The sequence below is a fragment of the Colletotrichum karsti genome (genome assembly GCF_011947395.1).
Source record: "Colletotrichum karsti strain CkLH20 chromosome Unknown Scaffold10, whole genome shotgun sequence".
Taxonomy (NCBI): Eukaryota; Fungi; Ascomycota; class Sordariomycetes; order Glomerellales; family Glomerellaceae; genus Colletotrichum; species Colletotrichum karsti.
In genome coordinates this window covers 673,736-688,201 of record NW_024065910.1, presented here as the reverse complement: position 1 = coordinate 688,201, position 14,466 = coordinate 673,736, and the positions used below count along the sequence as shown (strand labels likewise).

The 14,466-nt window shown below is 57.2% G+C and overlaps 5 protein-coding genes across 5 annotated transcripts; 1 reads left to right on the top strand and 4 right to left on the bottom strand.

The window, feature by feature from the left end:
- Positions 1-1,647: 1,647 nt before the first annotated feature.
- Positions 1,648-3,034, top strand: CkaCkLH20_04048 (uncharacterized protein; the record flags this gene model as incomplete). Its single annotated transcript, XM_038886767.1, has 3 exons — positions 1,648-1,846; positions 1,905-2,924; positions 2,994-3,034. 3 exons carry the CDS (start codon positions 1,648-1,650, stop codon positions 3,032-3,034), a joined length of 1,260 nt encoding a protein of 419 aa, XP_038748017.1.
- A 365-nt stretch (positions 3,035-3,399) lies between these two features.
- CkaCkLH20_04047 (uncharacterized protein) lies at positions 3,400-4,874 on the bottom strand (the record flags this gene model as incomplete). The annotated part of the gene is made up of 2 exons (XM_038886766.1): positions 3,400-3,762; positions 3,837-4,874. The coding sequence occupies 2 exons, from the start codon at positions 4,872-4,874 to the stop codon at positions 3,400-3,402; spliced, it is 1,401 nt and encodes a 466-aa protein (XP_038748016.1).
- Positions 4,875-7,081: 2,207 nt separating this feature from the next.
- Positions 7,082-7,999, bottom strand: CkaCkLH20_04046 (putative SAM dependent methyltransferase; the record flags this gene model as incomplete). Its single annotated transcript, XM_038886765.1, has 1 exon — positions 7,082-7,999. One exon carries the CDS (start codon positions 7,997-7,999, stop codon positions 7,082-7,084), a length of 918 nt encoding a protein of 305 aa, XP_038748015.1.
- An 819-nt stretch (positions 8,000-8,818) lies between these two features.
- On the bottom strand, positions 8,819-10,700 carry CkaCkLH20_04045 (AMP-binding enzyme; the record flags this gene model as incomplete). Its single annotated transcript, XM_038886764.1, has 4 exons — positions 8,819-9,162; positions 9,219-9,925; positions 9,975-10,251; positions 10,304-10,700. The coding sequence occupies 4 exons, from the start codon at positions 10,698-10,700 to the stop codon at positions 8,819-8,821; spliced, it is 1,725 nt and encodes a 574-aa protein (XP_038748014.1).
- A 1,611-nt stretch (positions 10,701-12,311) lies between these two features.
- Positions 12,312-13,115, bottom strand: CkaCkLH20_04044 (acetyltransferase; the record flags this gene model as incomplete). Its single annotated transcript, XM_038886763.1, has 2 exons — positions 12,312-12,616; positions 12,731-13,115. 2 exons carry the CDS (start codon positions 13,113-13,115, stop codon positions 12,312-12,314), a joined length of 690 nt encoding a protein of 229 aa, XP_038748013.1.
- Between the last annotated feature and the right edge of the window lie 1,351 nt (positions 13,116-14,466).

The window sequence follows — 14,466 nt, the reverse complement described above, 5'->3', positions numbered from 1 at the left end:
TGAAGTGGAAGGTACCTCAACGTGGCCATTCTCTCTCTTGCCTGTCTAGGGCATCCCCAGAGCCGTGAATGCAGTGACATTCGTCACAGGTTGAGCACGTGAAAAGTACCAGCAGGATCCTGGTTAAAGGGTGTGTCTGTTTGTGGGTTGAGACTTATTTAGCGCTGGTGAGTTTTGGGACGGCCGGCGGACGAGGATGAAGGGACGAAGAGATGTGGGGCCGATGCCGGAGTGTGGGTTCGGATCAGATAATTTGTCTTGGCGGAGGCCGGTGTATCCTTTCCGGATCAGGTATCGCTCTTGCCCGGTACGAGTACGGAGTACGGAGCCCTTGCTCCTCTGCGGATCTGCATTCCACAAGCAAACCTGCACCTGTTCAACTCACTGTGATTTTTTCCCCTTCCCTTCGCAACCAAATTTTTTTCTAAGGGGAAAATGGCGCATCTGGGCTGGCGGGTTTGCTGCCGCCCACACACACACACACACCCTCATACCCGCCCATACAGAGTGACACACCCTCACAGTCCACTCCAGCTCTCATCGAAACCTCGCAAAGGGAAGGCCATTGGGTGCAGCTGTCGCAATACGGAGTAGCCCCGCGCGCCCCAGGACTCTTTGTGACGCAGTGAGCCCCAACGATCGGTGAGCTCAGACGGCAGCAAAGGAACCCGAGATGCAACGACTCCTCGAGTTCAGGTTTACCGGCAATTCGACATCGGCCGCCCACTCGAAAACGAGGCGCAGCCCTGGAACGCGTACCTTTGACTTGCCCTCATTAGGTAACGGGTTGATCTTTCCAACCAGTCAGTCCCCTCCAGGCCACCGACTGAGACCGGTCTGACCCGGCGCTGGGAGTGGCTTGCAGGCTTGTGAACGGATCTGATAACTTTAACTCCTCCACCATCTGATAACCCCAAGAGGGACAAGACAGAACAGGACCCCTACAACCCTCCAACGGCCACACCAGACACCCGTTACACCAGCAATTTGCTCCATCCCACTCTTGGAAACCACTGCTACCCATATTATTTGTACATTCGCATTGTAGCACTAATACATACTTAGGATCCCTTTCCCAGTGCCCAAAGTGACCGCCCAAACCCACCCAATCATGCCGTCATCCCAGCCGGCGCATTCCCCTTCTCCTCGCTGTCCTCCTGTCCGCCGGCCCCCTCGATCGCCATGGCCCAGCGGATCCAGACTGCCCTCCGCCCTGCTGTCTCGGCTGCAGACTGCTTCTTCCTCCGAGCTCGTCCTCGGCTGAACTTGCCCCTCAACCTGCGGCCCTCTCCCGCCCAGCCATGGAGGGGTGAATCTGGGTCCTTGTTGGGAGGATTTGGTGGGATTCTTTGGGCAACTTTAGCCAGTCTAAGTCGTCGTGCCCCTCGCGCAAACCGACTCCGTTCCGATCCAGGCCCGCTCGGCTTCCGGCGGGCGCTATCTTTATGTTTGCTACTCTCTAGTATGCACATGTTCCCGTCCGCAACTGCATCTTCAATCTCTTCACTTGCCTCTACCTGTCTCCCCCATCACGGTCTTGCGTTTGAGTCTTTCAGTAGTTGCTCTCGCCGCTCCTTCTCGTCTCTTTCCTCTTCTCCGCCCGACGTAGAATCCTCTAGCCAGCACGATACCCCAACAGCAGACAAGATGGGCTCCCTTCCTACCGTTCCTCCTTTCAAGGTGTTCGTCGCCGGCACCTCGTACGCGGGCATGTCCACCGCCCTCAACCTGCTTGATCTCAGCAAGGGCGAGTCGCCGCGTCTCGCTCACTCTCCCTACGAGCACCACCCCGACTTCAAGAACGTCCCCGTCGAGATCACCATCGCCGATGAGCGTGACGGCTTCTGTAAGGATACATACCCAACAAGTCAATCAGCCACGTGCTAACCACCGACTCCGTCTAGTCCACCTGATCGGCTCGCCGCTCGCCTTCGCCGACCCCGCGTACGCCGCCAAGTCCTGGGTCAAGTTCCAAGATATTCCCGCCCTCCAGCGCCCCAACGTCCGCTTTATCCAGGGCAGCGTCAGCAAGGTCGACCCGGCCACCAAGACGGCGACGGTCCTCGACCACGTCACCAAGCAGCCCCAGGACCACTCCTACGACTTCTTCATCGGCGCCACCGGCCTCCGCCGCGCGTTCCCCGTGGTGCCCCAGTCCCTCACCCGCAAGCAGTTCCTGCTCGAGGCCGAGGAGCAGATCCACGCCGTCCGCAACGCCCCCGACGGCGTCGTGATCGTCGGCGGTGGCGCCGTCGGTATCGAGATGGCCGCGGAGCTCAAACTCATCGAGCCCAGCACAAAGGTCACCCTCGTCCACTCCCGCGACAAGCTCCTCTCCTCCGAGGGCCTGTCCGACGAGTGCAAGGACAAGGCCCTCGAGCTCACCCGCGAGGCCGGCGTCGAGTGCCTCATGAGCACCCGCGTCAAGGAGACGCGCAAGCTCGAGCCCGCCACCCCCAACGGCCGCGCCCGCTACGAGGTCGAGTTCACCAACGGCGACAAGCTCGTCGCCAGCGAGGTCGTCATGGCCATCTCCCGCCAGGTCCCCTCCACCGACTACGTCCCCGCCGCCGCCAAGGACGACGAGGGCTACGTCAACATCCACCCCAACCTCATCTTCTCCTCCGACATCCCCAACGCCGCCGACCACGTCGCCGTCGGCGACATCGCCAAGTGGTCCGGCATCAAGCGCTGCGGCACCGCCATGCACCACGGCCACATGGCCGCCATCAACGTCCACCAGCTCATGCTCGCCAAGCTGACCGACGGCACCCACAAGCCCAAGTTCTTCGAGCTCGGCCACGTCGACCCCATGATCGGCCTCGCCATCGGCAAGAAGGCCGTCGCCAGCAGCCCGACCTCGGGAACCCAGTGGGGCGAGGACGTCATGCACTCCTACTTCCGCGACGACCTCGGCTTTGACAGTGAGTTTTGCCCCTTTTTGACACTTTGAAACTACTCGAAAGAATCGTTATACTGACTGGTTATTTTAGTCTGCTGGAACCACATGAAGCTTGGAAAGGCTGACAACTGAATCTGCTCTCTACTGTGATTTCAATTGGGGATTTTTCTTTCTGGGTACAACGGAGTTCGTGGGAGTTATGATGACGACGCAATGTCCGTCCGGTAGTTTAGAATAAATTGCCTAGACATAAATGCAATGATCTTTTTGACGTACTTCAACCAAGTCACTTTTCCAGTGCATTGTTCCTTCTCATGTGTATCACACTCCAACTGAGCTTCATGTTTAAATGTGCAAATGATGTTATGTATAATGTTTACTCAAATTATTGACACAATTCTACAGCAGAGGTATACCTAAAAACCGCAGCGGACACATTTTACGTACAAACCATTCCCCATCTCATCCACCCAGAGCCCCACACTGCATTCTATGACTTACAGCTTGGGGACGAGGCCGAGACGCATGCCGCCGACGACCTTCTCGTTCTCGCCGAGGGGGCAGAGCTGGAAGAAGCGCTCGCGGGAGCAGCGGACGAAGGCGCTGCGCTTGTGGGGGAGGTCGACGAACTTGTCGAGGCCGAAGCCGTGCATGAAGTCGTACATGAGGACGGTGTCGTTGGTCTTCTTGGGCTCGCCGACGACCCAGGTGGTGCGCGGGTCGTCGAGGTAGAGGAAGTGCATGAGGGAGGACCACCAGGCGCTCACGCGGTGGGGGCCGCGGAAGCGCACGTCGCCGACGAGGGAGTGGCGGCCGCGGTCCCAGTCCTGCGCGTCGTAGTAGCCTCCGAGCTTGTCCTCCTGTTGAGTCGTGTGTTAGTCTTGCTTGTAATTCTTTTTGTATGAGGTGATTTGGGAGTCCATTGGGGGCTTACCTTGGCCCAGTAGACCTCAAAGTAGGCGAAGAAGGTGTCCTCCCAGGCGGCGAGGATGGCGAACTGGTGGGGGTCCTCGTCGATCTTGCGCAGGTACTCGCGGTGCTGGTCGAGGGTTCCGGTCTCGTTCCAGCCCTGGGAGACGCGGGGGTCGTTCTGCCACTCGTGGAAGAGGCGGAGGTGCTCCTCGTTGCGGTAGTCGAGGGCGACCATGGAGAAGGTCTCGCGCAGGTGGGGGATCCAGCGGCTGTAGACGGTGGCTCCCGGCGCGGGCTTGGCCGGGCGGATGGGGTGCCAGGCCTGCTGGTAGAGGTTGGGGTTGGCCGGGTCGGAGGCCGGGACGGCGGTCATGGTGTGCTGGAGGGGGGTGAGGGGGTAGGAGGACAGAGGGCGGTCGACGAGGGAGGCCGGGGACTCGGCGGGCAGCCAGACGGGGCGGGGGCCGAAGGGGGAGCCGGCGCCCTGCCAGAAGGCGCTGCGGAGGAGGACGACGGTGGCGTTGTCGGCGGTCGCGGCGGGCTTCTGGGAGGCTTCCTGGACGGGGTGCTCAATGGCGAGCAGGACGTCGCGGAGCTGCTGGCCGAGGACGTCGGCGCCGGCTCCGCGCAGCTCGAGGCGCTGGAGCTCGTCGGCCGGGCGGAGGACCCAGAGGACGTAGACGAGGAGCCATGCCTGGGCGAGGGTGGGCGCGGTTTTGCCGTCCCAGGAGAAGACGGTGCTCGGGGAGCGGCGGGAGCGGGCCCAGGGGCTGTTGTTGGAGTCGGCGGGGAGCTCGCTGGACTTGAGGTCCGCGGGCTCGGTGAAGTAGAGGTTCTCGCTGTGCAGGCGTTCGGGGACGGGGACCTGCTTCGCGTTGCCGGCGTTGGCGGCGTGGGGGGCGAGGCGGTAGAAGTGAAGGCCGCCCTCGGCGGTCTTGCCGGCGAAGGTGTCGTGGTTGAAGGCGCGCTGAACCGCGTACTCGGCGTGGTACGGGTGAGGCAGCTTGATGATGCTCTCGTTGGAGGAGGCGATCGCGGCGAGGGAGACTGGTGCCGACATGGCTGCGGTGTTGTGAGGTGCGTTCCTAGGGATGGTACGCGTTTCTCGGAGCTTGATTGGAGATGGAAACTAAGCTCTGGAGGATCAAAGGGGTATGAGACGTCCTCAGGATTGACGCAATTGGTATTATCACAGCTTGAAGCTTTTGGGTAAGGTATTGAGAGGCAGTTAGAAGATCGGGGAGGTAAGGTAGGTGAGCTTCTAGCTTCGGAGCTTCACAGACAGGCTATGTCACCACCGCCTACTCGTTTGGACAAAAAGATGCCGAGTTTACACCATCCAAGACCCTGACAACGCGACGACCCTGGTCGCATTCTCGTCGGAATAACGCCGCTCGTCGCCGTGCCATGCCGATGCCGTGCCATGCCACGCCCTCAAAATTTTCTTCAATGGGCTGGCAGTGGCAGGCCACACAGCATTTCGAGCAAGCCTTGCAGCACCAAGGGTCAGTCATGACATCGTCGCGACACACCGTCAATCCAGCGCCAGTCCGGGGTGGTGGTGGTCAGAGGAGGTCGACGGCGGGGTACGCTTGTATCCTGGCTCCGTGACAGCTCCAAAGGGGGTATGCGTAGACGGGGAAGCAGAGGTACAAACATGTACCAGAGGAATGAATCGGTAATGAACATGGGGTGAGGGATGGCCCCGTGAATTAAAGGTCCACGCCTTGCACTCGCAGCGGCCAAGACCTCGGGTAGCAGACGATGAGCACGGAGCGAGACGAAAATACTCCGAGAGAACTTTTTTTCTCGCACGTCACCCTGTCCCAGACAGGTTCGGACCAAAACCAGTAGAGTTCGGCGTTAAGAAGTGGTTCATCCCTCGTCGTGGTCGTCTCCTCGATGTCGTCAGTTGCGTGCGCGAAGGGACGGCGGTTTTTTCCTCCAGGGAAGGTGGCTGTCCTTAGCGGATCTGATAACTTTATTAGAACCCAGTTCGGTGATAGCTCCGGCGTCGGAGGGAAGGTGGTCCACACAGCGGCGGCCACCAGCCGGATCAGATAAGATCAAGAGAGAGAATTTTTCTTCATGGGCGGGGCAGCGGGCGGTAGGTGGAGCACGTACCGGTACTGCAGTACGTACCGTCTTCCCGATCCTGCCCGTGGCCCCTGCTCCTGTCTGTGGAGGGGGCGTGCGTTTCTAAAGACCCCATCTGCCCCTCAGTGGGGTCAGATTCGGACGTGAGGCCTGTTTTGGTGCATCTCCTGGCGCTCGCAGAAACCTCTCTTGGGATCGCAGATCGTCAGTGTCCAGAGTGCGCGACTCTTATTTTTTTTTGTCTTTGGTTTTCTCCTGTTCTTTGGCTGCCTCCACCGGCATGCTCGTCGCTGGTGGGACACACTGGATCTTGCTCAGGCACAGCGCTCTCCAACATGCGGCATTGCCGTCCGTCTGTCTGTTCCCGAGCAACAAGCTTCTGTCGCCGTTGGAACGCCGTCTGTTCTGCCCTCCCACCGGATCTGATAAACTTCTTCGATCGGCTCTCCCCGCCTGCCAAGTCCCTCATCTGCCGCCCATCAACCGGAAGGAACTCCCGTTATCTATCCGTACGTGATATCTGCTGTGCCGCTCGAACGAACAACCTTAAAACTCGGAGCCTTCCGAGCTTGGGAACGCCGTTGACTCTGTTGATTTTGAGGTAGCCCAACACGAACATCGGCAACAGTGACCAAGCCGAGGGCTGAATGGAAAGCTCCGTGGTGATCACTTCCACCGTACTCCATAACGTGGCCCCGCCAAGATTGATAACTTGGAAACCGTGACTCAGGGTCTGTCATGTTATTTTCGTATACATCGTATTTACGTCGGTCGCCGCGATGGATCTCAAATCGGCTTTACAGCCGGCAGATCGGTCCCATGTTCTCCGGCGGCGCTTTCGGCACGGAGGTGCTGCGGTTCGGACCAGTCACCTCCATTGTAACGCCTGTGGATTGATGATCCGATTTGGACCGGTGCTCACTGCTCTCTGAGGCCGCGGCCTGCGACTGCAACTATAATCTTCCTCAACTAAAACTCATGCATCTTCCGTCTATTACCAAAGGACTATGGAATGTATTCCGACGATTATCTGACAAGAACATCATATTCAAGTCTCTGTAGTCAAGTTCATATTGGTGAATTGCGGACAAAGAGTCTTATCGTGAAGCAAGTCGTGTTCAATAAGTCTATTATTTATCCAGAAGCAAGCCAAAACAACCAAACATCTCATCAGAGCTGCATGACAACCCACGTAGCATCCATAGTCGCGATCCCTTCCCCCTTCGCCTTAACCTCCTCAACAGCCTTCTCGATCCTATCCACGTAACCCAACAACTCCTCCTCCGCCTCCTTGCCCAACTTCTCCCCAAGCACCTCCTCCTTCCACGCAGGATCCAACACAGCGCCGACCTCCCACTGCCCATCCAACATCCCCGGCGTGTCTACGGTCCCCTTATCAAACAACTTCCACCCTTCTCCCTCCGCCACCCGGATCAGCTCCTCGGGGCTCAGCGCACCTCGCACATTCGACTGCTCGAGCGTGAACCCCCGATCCTCGCGAAGCGCGTGGAACCGCTTCTGCGCCTCGACTGCGAGCTCGTGCGGGACCTGCGCCGGCGAGGACGCTTTCAGTGAGTACTCCGCGAAGCAGAGCCTCTTAACCCTGCCGGACGAGTGCAGGGCCTTGAACAGACCGGCGACAGCCTCGCGGGAGGGGAAGTACCACAGCGAATGGCACAGCGTCGCGGCATCGAATTCCTCCGCCGGGTGCGAGGCGAGGTACGACGGGCCATCCGCCTGGTGGAACGTAATCCGTGACCCGTACTCTGACGAGAGGATATGCGACTGCGCCTGCGCGAGCGTGAAGGGGCTGCCGTAGTCGCCCGGGGCCGGGTCGAGCGCCGTGACGTGGCCGGCCGGTCCGGGACCGGTCGGCGGACCACCACCACCACCACCCACGGCGTGCGCGAGGACGAGGGCGGAGTCGCCCTGCCCGCACCCGATGTCGAGGACGCGGGAGGACGGGGCGATGGACCAGAGGGACGTCAGGCGGAGACGGTGGGTTAGTTGGGGGATGATGACTTTGTGGAGGTGTTTCGGGTCGTGGGGATAGGCTTTCGCGAGGGCGAGGAGGGTTTCTTGAGACATTGCGGGCGCGATTTGGTTATGAATGGTGTTTAGGTTAGGAGTCTTGATTTGTTGTTGATGAGCTTGATGTTGGATTGGGCTGGGAAACTTTAGTATTTAATCTTCAACATAATGACTACATTTTCGATTGAATTGACAATCGTTGGTTGTCTTGCAACTTACGATGAGAAAGCTTACTTGCATGAGACAGTCTAGTGAGTCACCCACTTACTTACACGCTCATCCGAGCCACCCAATCGTCTCACCCTCAAAGTCTTTACAAACCCGAAAATACGTGGAAATCAATACAGTTTCAGGGTTTCGAGTGAGATGTTTGAAAAAAATGAACGAATCAACTGCTTCTCATTTCTTAATTGAGAAGGGCGCTCTTACCATCTCCTGCAACTCAACGGCTGTGTCGTAGGCTTACAGGTCATCGAGCTTCCGTACTGGGAAGTTGGAGTCACGGATGATTGGCGATTTTGGCCTCACCTGAATTTGGCCTCACTGGAGCCTCTTGGCGGCACATCATCCGCTCTTTTCCCGCAATTGTTCCGCATTTTCTGAGTGAAGTTGAATAATCACGTCAAGAACATGGATGGATCTTGTTGCGACCGTGATTGAGTTTCAGTGAGCACATCGCAAATCATGCTTAACTTCCGAGTTCCACTAATAACAAAACTCTGTTAAACGTCTGCTTGAAAATGATCTGGCTATATGGGCTTTCTATCCATCCTGTGCCCCAAATTACTAAAGAACCAAAGAAAGCAAAACACTTTTGTATGGTATCGCTCTGTGCACTTGTCGTTTCTCCACCCCAGCTCTAAGGCACTCTATAATTTACAACTTGGCAGAGATCTTGCTCTTCTTGAGAATCTCGTCGCCAACCTTTGCGATCTCGAACTTGCGGACCTTGCCGCTGCCGGTGAGGGGCACGTTGGCCGGCACGCCGTCCTCGCCGAGCCAGAAGATGTGCGCGGGGCTCTTGTGACCGCCGAGGCGCTGGCGGACCCAGTCCTTGAGCTCCTGGAAGGTCGGCTTCTCGCTGTTCTCGGCGCGCTGGACAAAGGCGCCGACAACCTCGCCGTAGTGCTCGTCCTTGAGACCGACAACGATGGCCTGGGAGATTGAGGGGTGGGCCATGAGGCGCTCCTCGATCTCAAGGGGGTAAATGTTCTCACCACCTATTGGGTCTGTTAGTATATGGTCGCCAAGATGGCAACTTAGAGATGCGGCTTACCTCGGATGATAATATCCTTGAAGCGTCCGGTGATTGAGCAGTATCCCTCATCGTCGAACACGGCCTCATCGCCAGTGTGCAGCCAAAGAACACCAGCAGAGTCACGAACCATGACCTCGTTGGTCTTCTCCGAGTTGTTCCAGTATCCGGCCTGGAGCTGGTAGCCGGCCATGCACAGCTCACCTCGCTCGCCCATGGGCACGATGTTGCCGTCTCTGTCGACGATCTTGGCCGAGGCGTGAGGCATCAGCGTGCCGACCGTCGTCAGTCTCTTTCCAAGAGCATCGTCGGTGAAGGCGTTGAAGCAGGTAGGAGAAGCCTCCGTCAGTCCGTAACTGCTGGTGAACTCCTTCATGCCAAGGCGGTTCACCATCAACTCCATCAGGTAGCGAGGCACGGGAGCACCCGCAACGATACCGGTGCGGATCTTGGAGGACTTGAAGTCATCCGGTGCGGCTTGGAACAGGGAGTCGAACATGGCCGGGACACCGTGAAGCGCCGTGCAGTCCTCCTCGAGGATGGCCTTCAGAGTGGCCTTGGTGTCGAATACTTCGGCAGGGTAGACAATCTTGGCGCCATGAGTGATGACGGACAGGAGACCCAGAACAAGACCGAAGCAGTGGAACAGAGGGGGAGGGCAGCAGAGGCAGTCGTCGGGGGTCAGTCGCATGCGGTCACCGATGAAGCGGGCGTTGTTGACGACGTTGCTGGGTCAAAGTCAGCGCTGGTGATCATCTCCAAAGTTCGAGAACTTACTGATGGGTAAGCATGGCAGCCTTGGGACGGCCAGTGGTTCCACTGGTGAACTGCAGGTTGCAGACCTGATGAGGAACGACCTTGCTCATGGCAAGGTGCAGCTCCCTCGGGCTTTGTCGCGAGCTCGACTTGATGAGCTCATCGTACGTCTGGTATCCCTCCGTGTCGCCCCGGATCATGACAACCTTGGGCCCGTTGATCTCGTTCGCCAACTGGTCCAAGAATTTCCTGTTGTCGAGTCTGCCGATCTGCTTTGTGGTGAACAGGATCTTGCATTCTAAGAAGTTGTGAGTTTGCGATGCGTTTCTGACGCCATGTTTCCGACTTACCTGAGAACTGAACCGCGTACATGGCCTCGCTGGGCGTGTAGGTGTTGTTCAAGATGACGAGAATGGCACCTATCCTTGCAACGGCGAAGAAGATGGCTGCGTACTGCTCACAGTTGCCCGCCATAACACCAACTCTGTCTCCCGACTTGATGCCCATCTTCAGGAGAGCCTGGGCGAGCAGCAAGCTCTGCTGGTTGAGCTCGTTGTACGTCCATCGTGCGCCGGTCCAGGGGATCACCAAGCACTCCTTGGTACCGTGTTGGTAGGTCTGGAGCTCCAGGAGCTCACCGAGACTCAGGTCGACGAGAGGTGGATCGCGAGGGCCGTGGAGGATCGATAGCCTCTGCGTGGGAGCAAAAGGCTCGGATACGGTTGTGTTTGATGTTTCTGTGGCCATGTTGTCGACGAACAAACGATTGCTAGCTACGGCTACTTGGTTGAAGTTTCTACTGAAGCGAAGCTTGTCGTCGATTGTCGTCGTGGTCAAGATTGTCTATGGCAAGTGGAAGAAATTCGGCGATCTTCGTACAACGCTGCCGCCTTGTCGGGTTCGCATGGCAGAAATAAACTGGCCTGGTTCCAGAATCCATGCACAGGGCCCTGCTTCTGCGTCACCGCGCCGAGGGACAGCTTCGGGGATCATCTGGATCCAGCCAGAAGCGAGCGAGGTGGCCTCCACTTCGCCGAACTGGGCTGGCCAAGCTTCGTTTTCCTGTGTCTGCGGCCTCCGTTCTGAAGAAGGCGCCACGCCGCGCGGGACGTTGCGAAGTCGCGCCTCGTTGTTGCGTTCAGGGTCTTTAGTCAATTCATGCAGTCAGCCCGGCCTAGACCGAACTGGAAACTGCTTCGCGCTGGAAGCTATGTATCCGCGGAGGAGGGGCTTTTGCGATCCGATCATGGCCACTGGCGTCACTGAACAGTGGTTGGATTGGCTCTTTTCCTACGCCTCATGCCACTGAGACCACGAGCCTTCAAGGTGATCGTGTCAGTTGATGACACTCTGTAGCAGTGGCTAGGATGCAGGTGTGTAGAAGTGGGATGCGATGGATCGAATGTGTGGGTGGAAAGACTTGGTTGTTCATGACATGTGTGCGTGCATGGGAGGTGGATGAATTGAGGATGAATTGGTGAATGGCGTTTGCAGCTGCTTTTCCCGCCCCCTGTCTGCTGGGGTACCTGCTGAAGGTACCTCGCGGTACACTGATGGCTGTGACCAATCATAGAGACCCAAACCCCACATTCTGGCACTAAAACCCCACCCCAACCCTGCGCGTCGTCGGATAGGTTCGGGACTTGATCTAATCAATCACATCTTGGATCAGATAAGATTACGGAAGGAACATCGTGCAAAAATTTTCTCAACCGAGGTAGCCCCCCCCTCCAGTGCTTTTCCTCCTTCCATATTTTTTTCTTCAACGTAACCTCGTCCTCAGTGCCTCCGACAATCCTCCGCCTTTCACACCCTCCGAAATCGCTTCTCACCCCCGACCTTCCTTAAACTCCACGCCAATCCACAGATCGTCGTCGACTTGTCGCTTCCTAAGACGTCAGGTTGCAGCATCCACCTTTGTCCTGGTCACCCTCCACGTCTGCCCACTCTGACAAGAAAGACAGACGGAGAGTACCGCTACTTCCGCCCTCGATGCCTTCTCGCTTCTCGTCAGGCCATATGAGACCGCACCCTCCCTCCCACTCTCCCGGCTTTAGCGTGCCCTAGGATTCGTCACCTCTCACTCGCCCGGGCACCCTGATCTTCATGCAAGCAAGGTCTTGGCTTGGCTGCCATTTAATATACAAAGCCAAGGCCCAGAGCCAAGACATGCAGGTTCCTCCCTAGAAAGAATTCAGGCACAGAAACTTTTCTCTTCTCAGTATGGCTTGCAGATTCAAATCGACCGCGGCACACCCAAAGTTCAAACGTCTAAACAAGAGTACGGGATACATGACACATTGTCTTGGCGCTATCCTACGGAGATCGCCATGGCTATGCGCCACGGACTAACAATGATCATTTGAAAGGCGGGTATCCCTGAGCACGCCACTCCTTGAACGTCAGGCCCTTGGCGATGGACGGCATCTTGACCATCAAGGGAATCTCGACGTCCTTCTTCTTCTTCACCAACGCAGCCCGGTGGACAACCTTCTCATCGAGCGTTTCGAAACCCAAGCGGTTGTAAAGTGGGTAACCCACTGGAGAGGACTCGAGGTAGACGGGCAGTCCCGCCAGCTCGGCCATGTCGAGTCCCCATTTCGTCAGGAGGGCACCGACACCTCTTCTCTGGTGCTCCGGCCTTACAGCAATGACATGACAGTCTGCGCCGCGAGAACACATGTGTCATTAGCAAAAATGAACCAAACGGGCTGCAAGAGGTGCCTCTCGAGGATCGAACGGGGGTTGAGAAAACAATTGTCACGGGTTCCACTCACAAACGTGTCTCCGGCCACCCCAGAGCTTCGCCTTAATGTCACAGATCGGGCTGACCAGCTCCTCGGCCTTTTCTCTGTCTTCGCCCTTGAGCCAAGTAATGCCCTGGAATTCGTATTCTTCCGGGGTGCGCTCCTTGAGGAAGACGTCCCAGAGGGCCATGCCCACGATCTCGCCCGTTTCCGAGTCGACGCACTTGAGCGTGTACTGGGTGTCGCTCTTGTGCCAGTAGCTTAGCGTGTGCTTCGTGTGATCCTCGCGGAAGGCCTCGTCGATGCCCCCCGGGAAGAGGAGATCGATGAGGGCGTCCCCCTTGAACGCTGCAAAGTATGCATCGTATACCTTGGGGATGTCGGGGATTAAAGCGGGTAGGACGGTAAGGCCCATTGCGTCTGTAGGTATGAGCCGAGAAGCAGGGCGAGATCCCGAATGACTGGCTGTTGTGGCGTTGTTCTCTGCGTCGGTCTGTTTTTCCGGCGCAGCAAAGATGCAGTGTACGGTGAGTGAGCCTCGATCTGATCTGAGGTTCCGAGTTGGAGGGTCGCTTCGAACTGACGAGAATGTTGTGCGTCGTTCCGATAGCAAACTGATAGCGTGCGGGTGTCGAGATGATACGTCGATCCAGCAGCAGGAAAGTCCGGTATCCCACCTCGTTCTCCGACCACAGCGTGTTATGGATATTTAGGCTGGCCGCGCTTGAAGACTTTTCCCTTACAAATGGGAGTTGGATTGTCCCGCACAATTCTTGACAAGAAGTGGACTCAACTGCCGAGCCCTGGTTTCGCCAAAATTCTACTCGGGGTTGACGCGGCAATTCACACCAATGATCAGGGTGTTATGGAAATGCCGCAATCACGAAACGGCTCGTTATCGGATTTGCCCCGCGGCTTGATGCTGGTAGTAGCATGTGTTCTTCCTATTCGATCCGGAGGGCAGAAGTTCGTCCGTTATGAGCCAGTTCTCACCGGACCCGGAGACTATTCTATTAGTAGCGTCACAATCATCAACTCCTTTCTCCCCACATCCGCCGGAAAGACTCATCAAGTAACGGGCGACAAAGGTCGCACAGCCCCGGCAGTCATGGTCCGTTAAAGTTATCAGATCCGCGATTTCGAGAGGGCTTTCGTTTGTGCGCACCTCCTCGTAAGGCATCGATGAGAGAAATTTTCTCAGACACACAACACACGGCGCTGTCCCCGGCCTTGCCTCCGGCCCACAAGCGGACACGCTGCTTGGCACTCCTAATCAGATCCGTTCTTCAAGACCCCGGTCAGGCACAAAAGTACCGCTCTGTACATCACACACCCCCTTCCCCTCCCTCCGTCCTCGTCTGCAGGGTCACATCGACCCACGACATCATCACACACACACACACACCCTCCCTCGTTCAACGTATGATGAGATGGCGTCTTTGGCCAAAAGGACCCGTCATGAAACTCTTGCCTTATTGGTACTTCGAGGGTGTGCTCAACTCATTCGCATCTGACGTCCTTTCGCTAATGCGGCATCACTTAACATAGTACCGCATAGTAAAGGCCCAGTCGTTCGCGCCGACGACGGTCTACCGATACAACTCAGTACATACCCTACCCACCCGGAACAGCTTCATGGATTAGGCACGTTGCGCCGTTGTGGCTCGCATCTGCCCTTCACCAACACATGAATGGCTTGGAGTCTCTGCTACTGCGCCTTTTCACAAGCTCCCCCCGCTGCCCTTCTCGCCGTACTTCGTACCGCA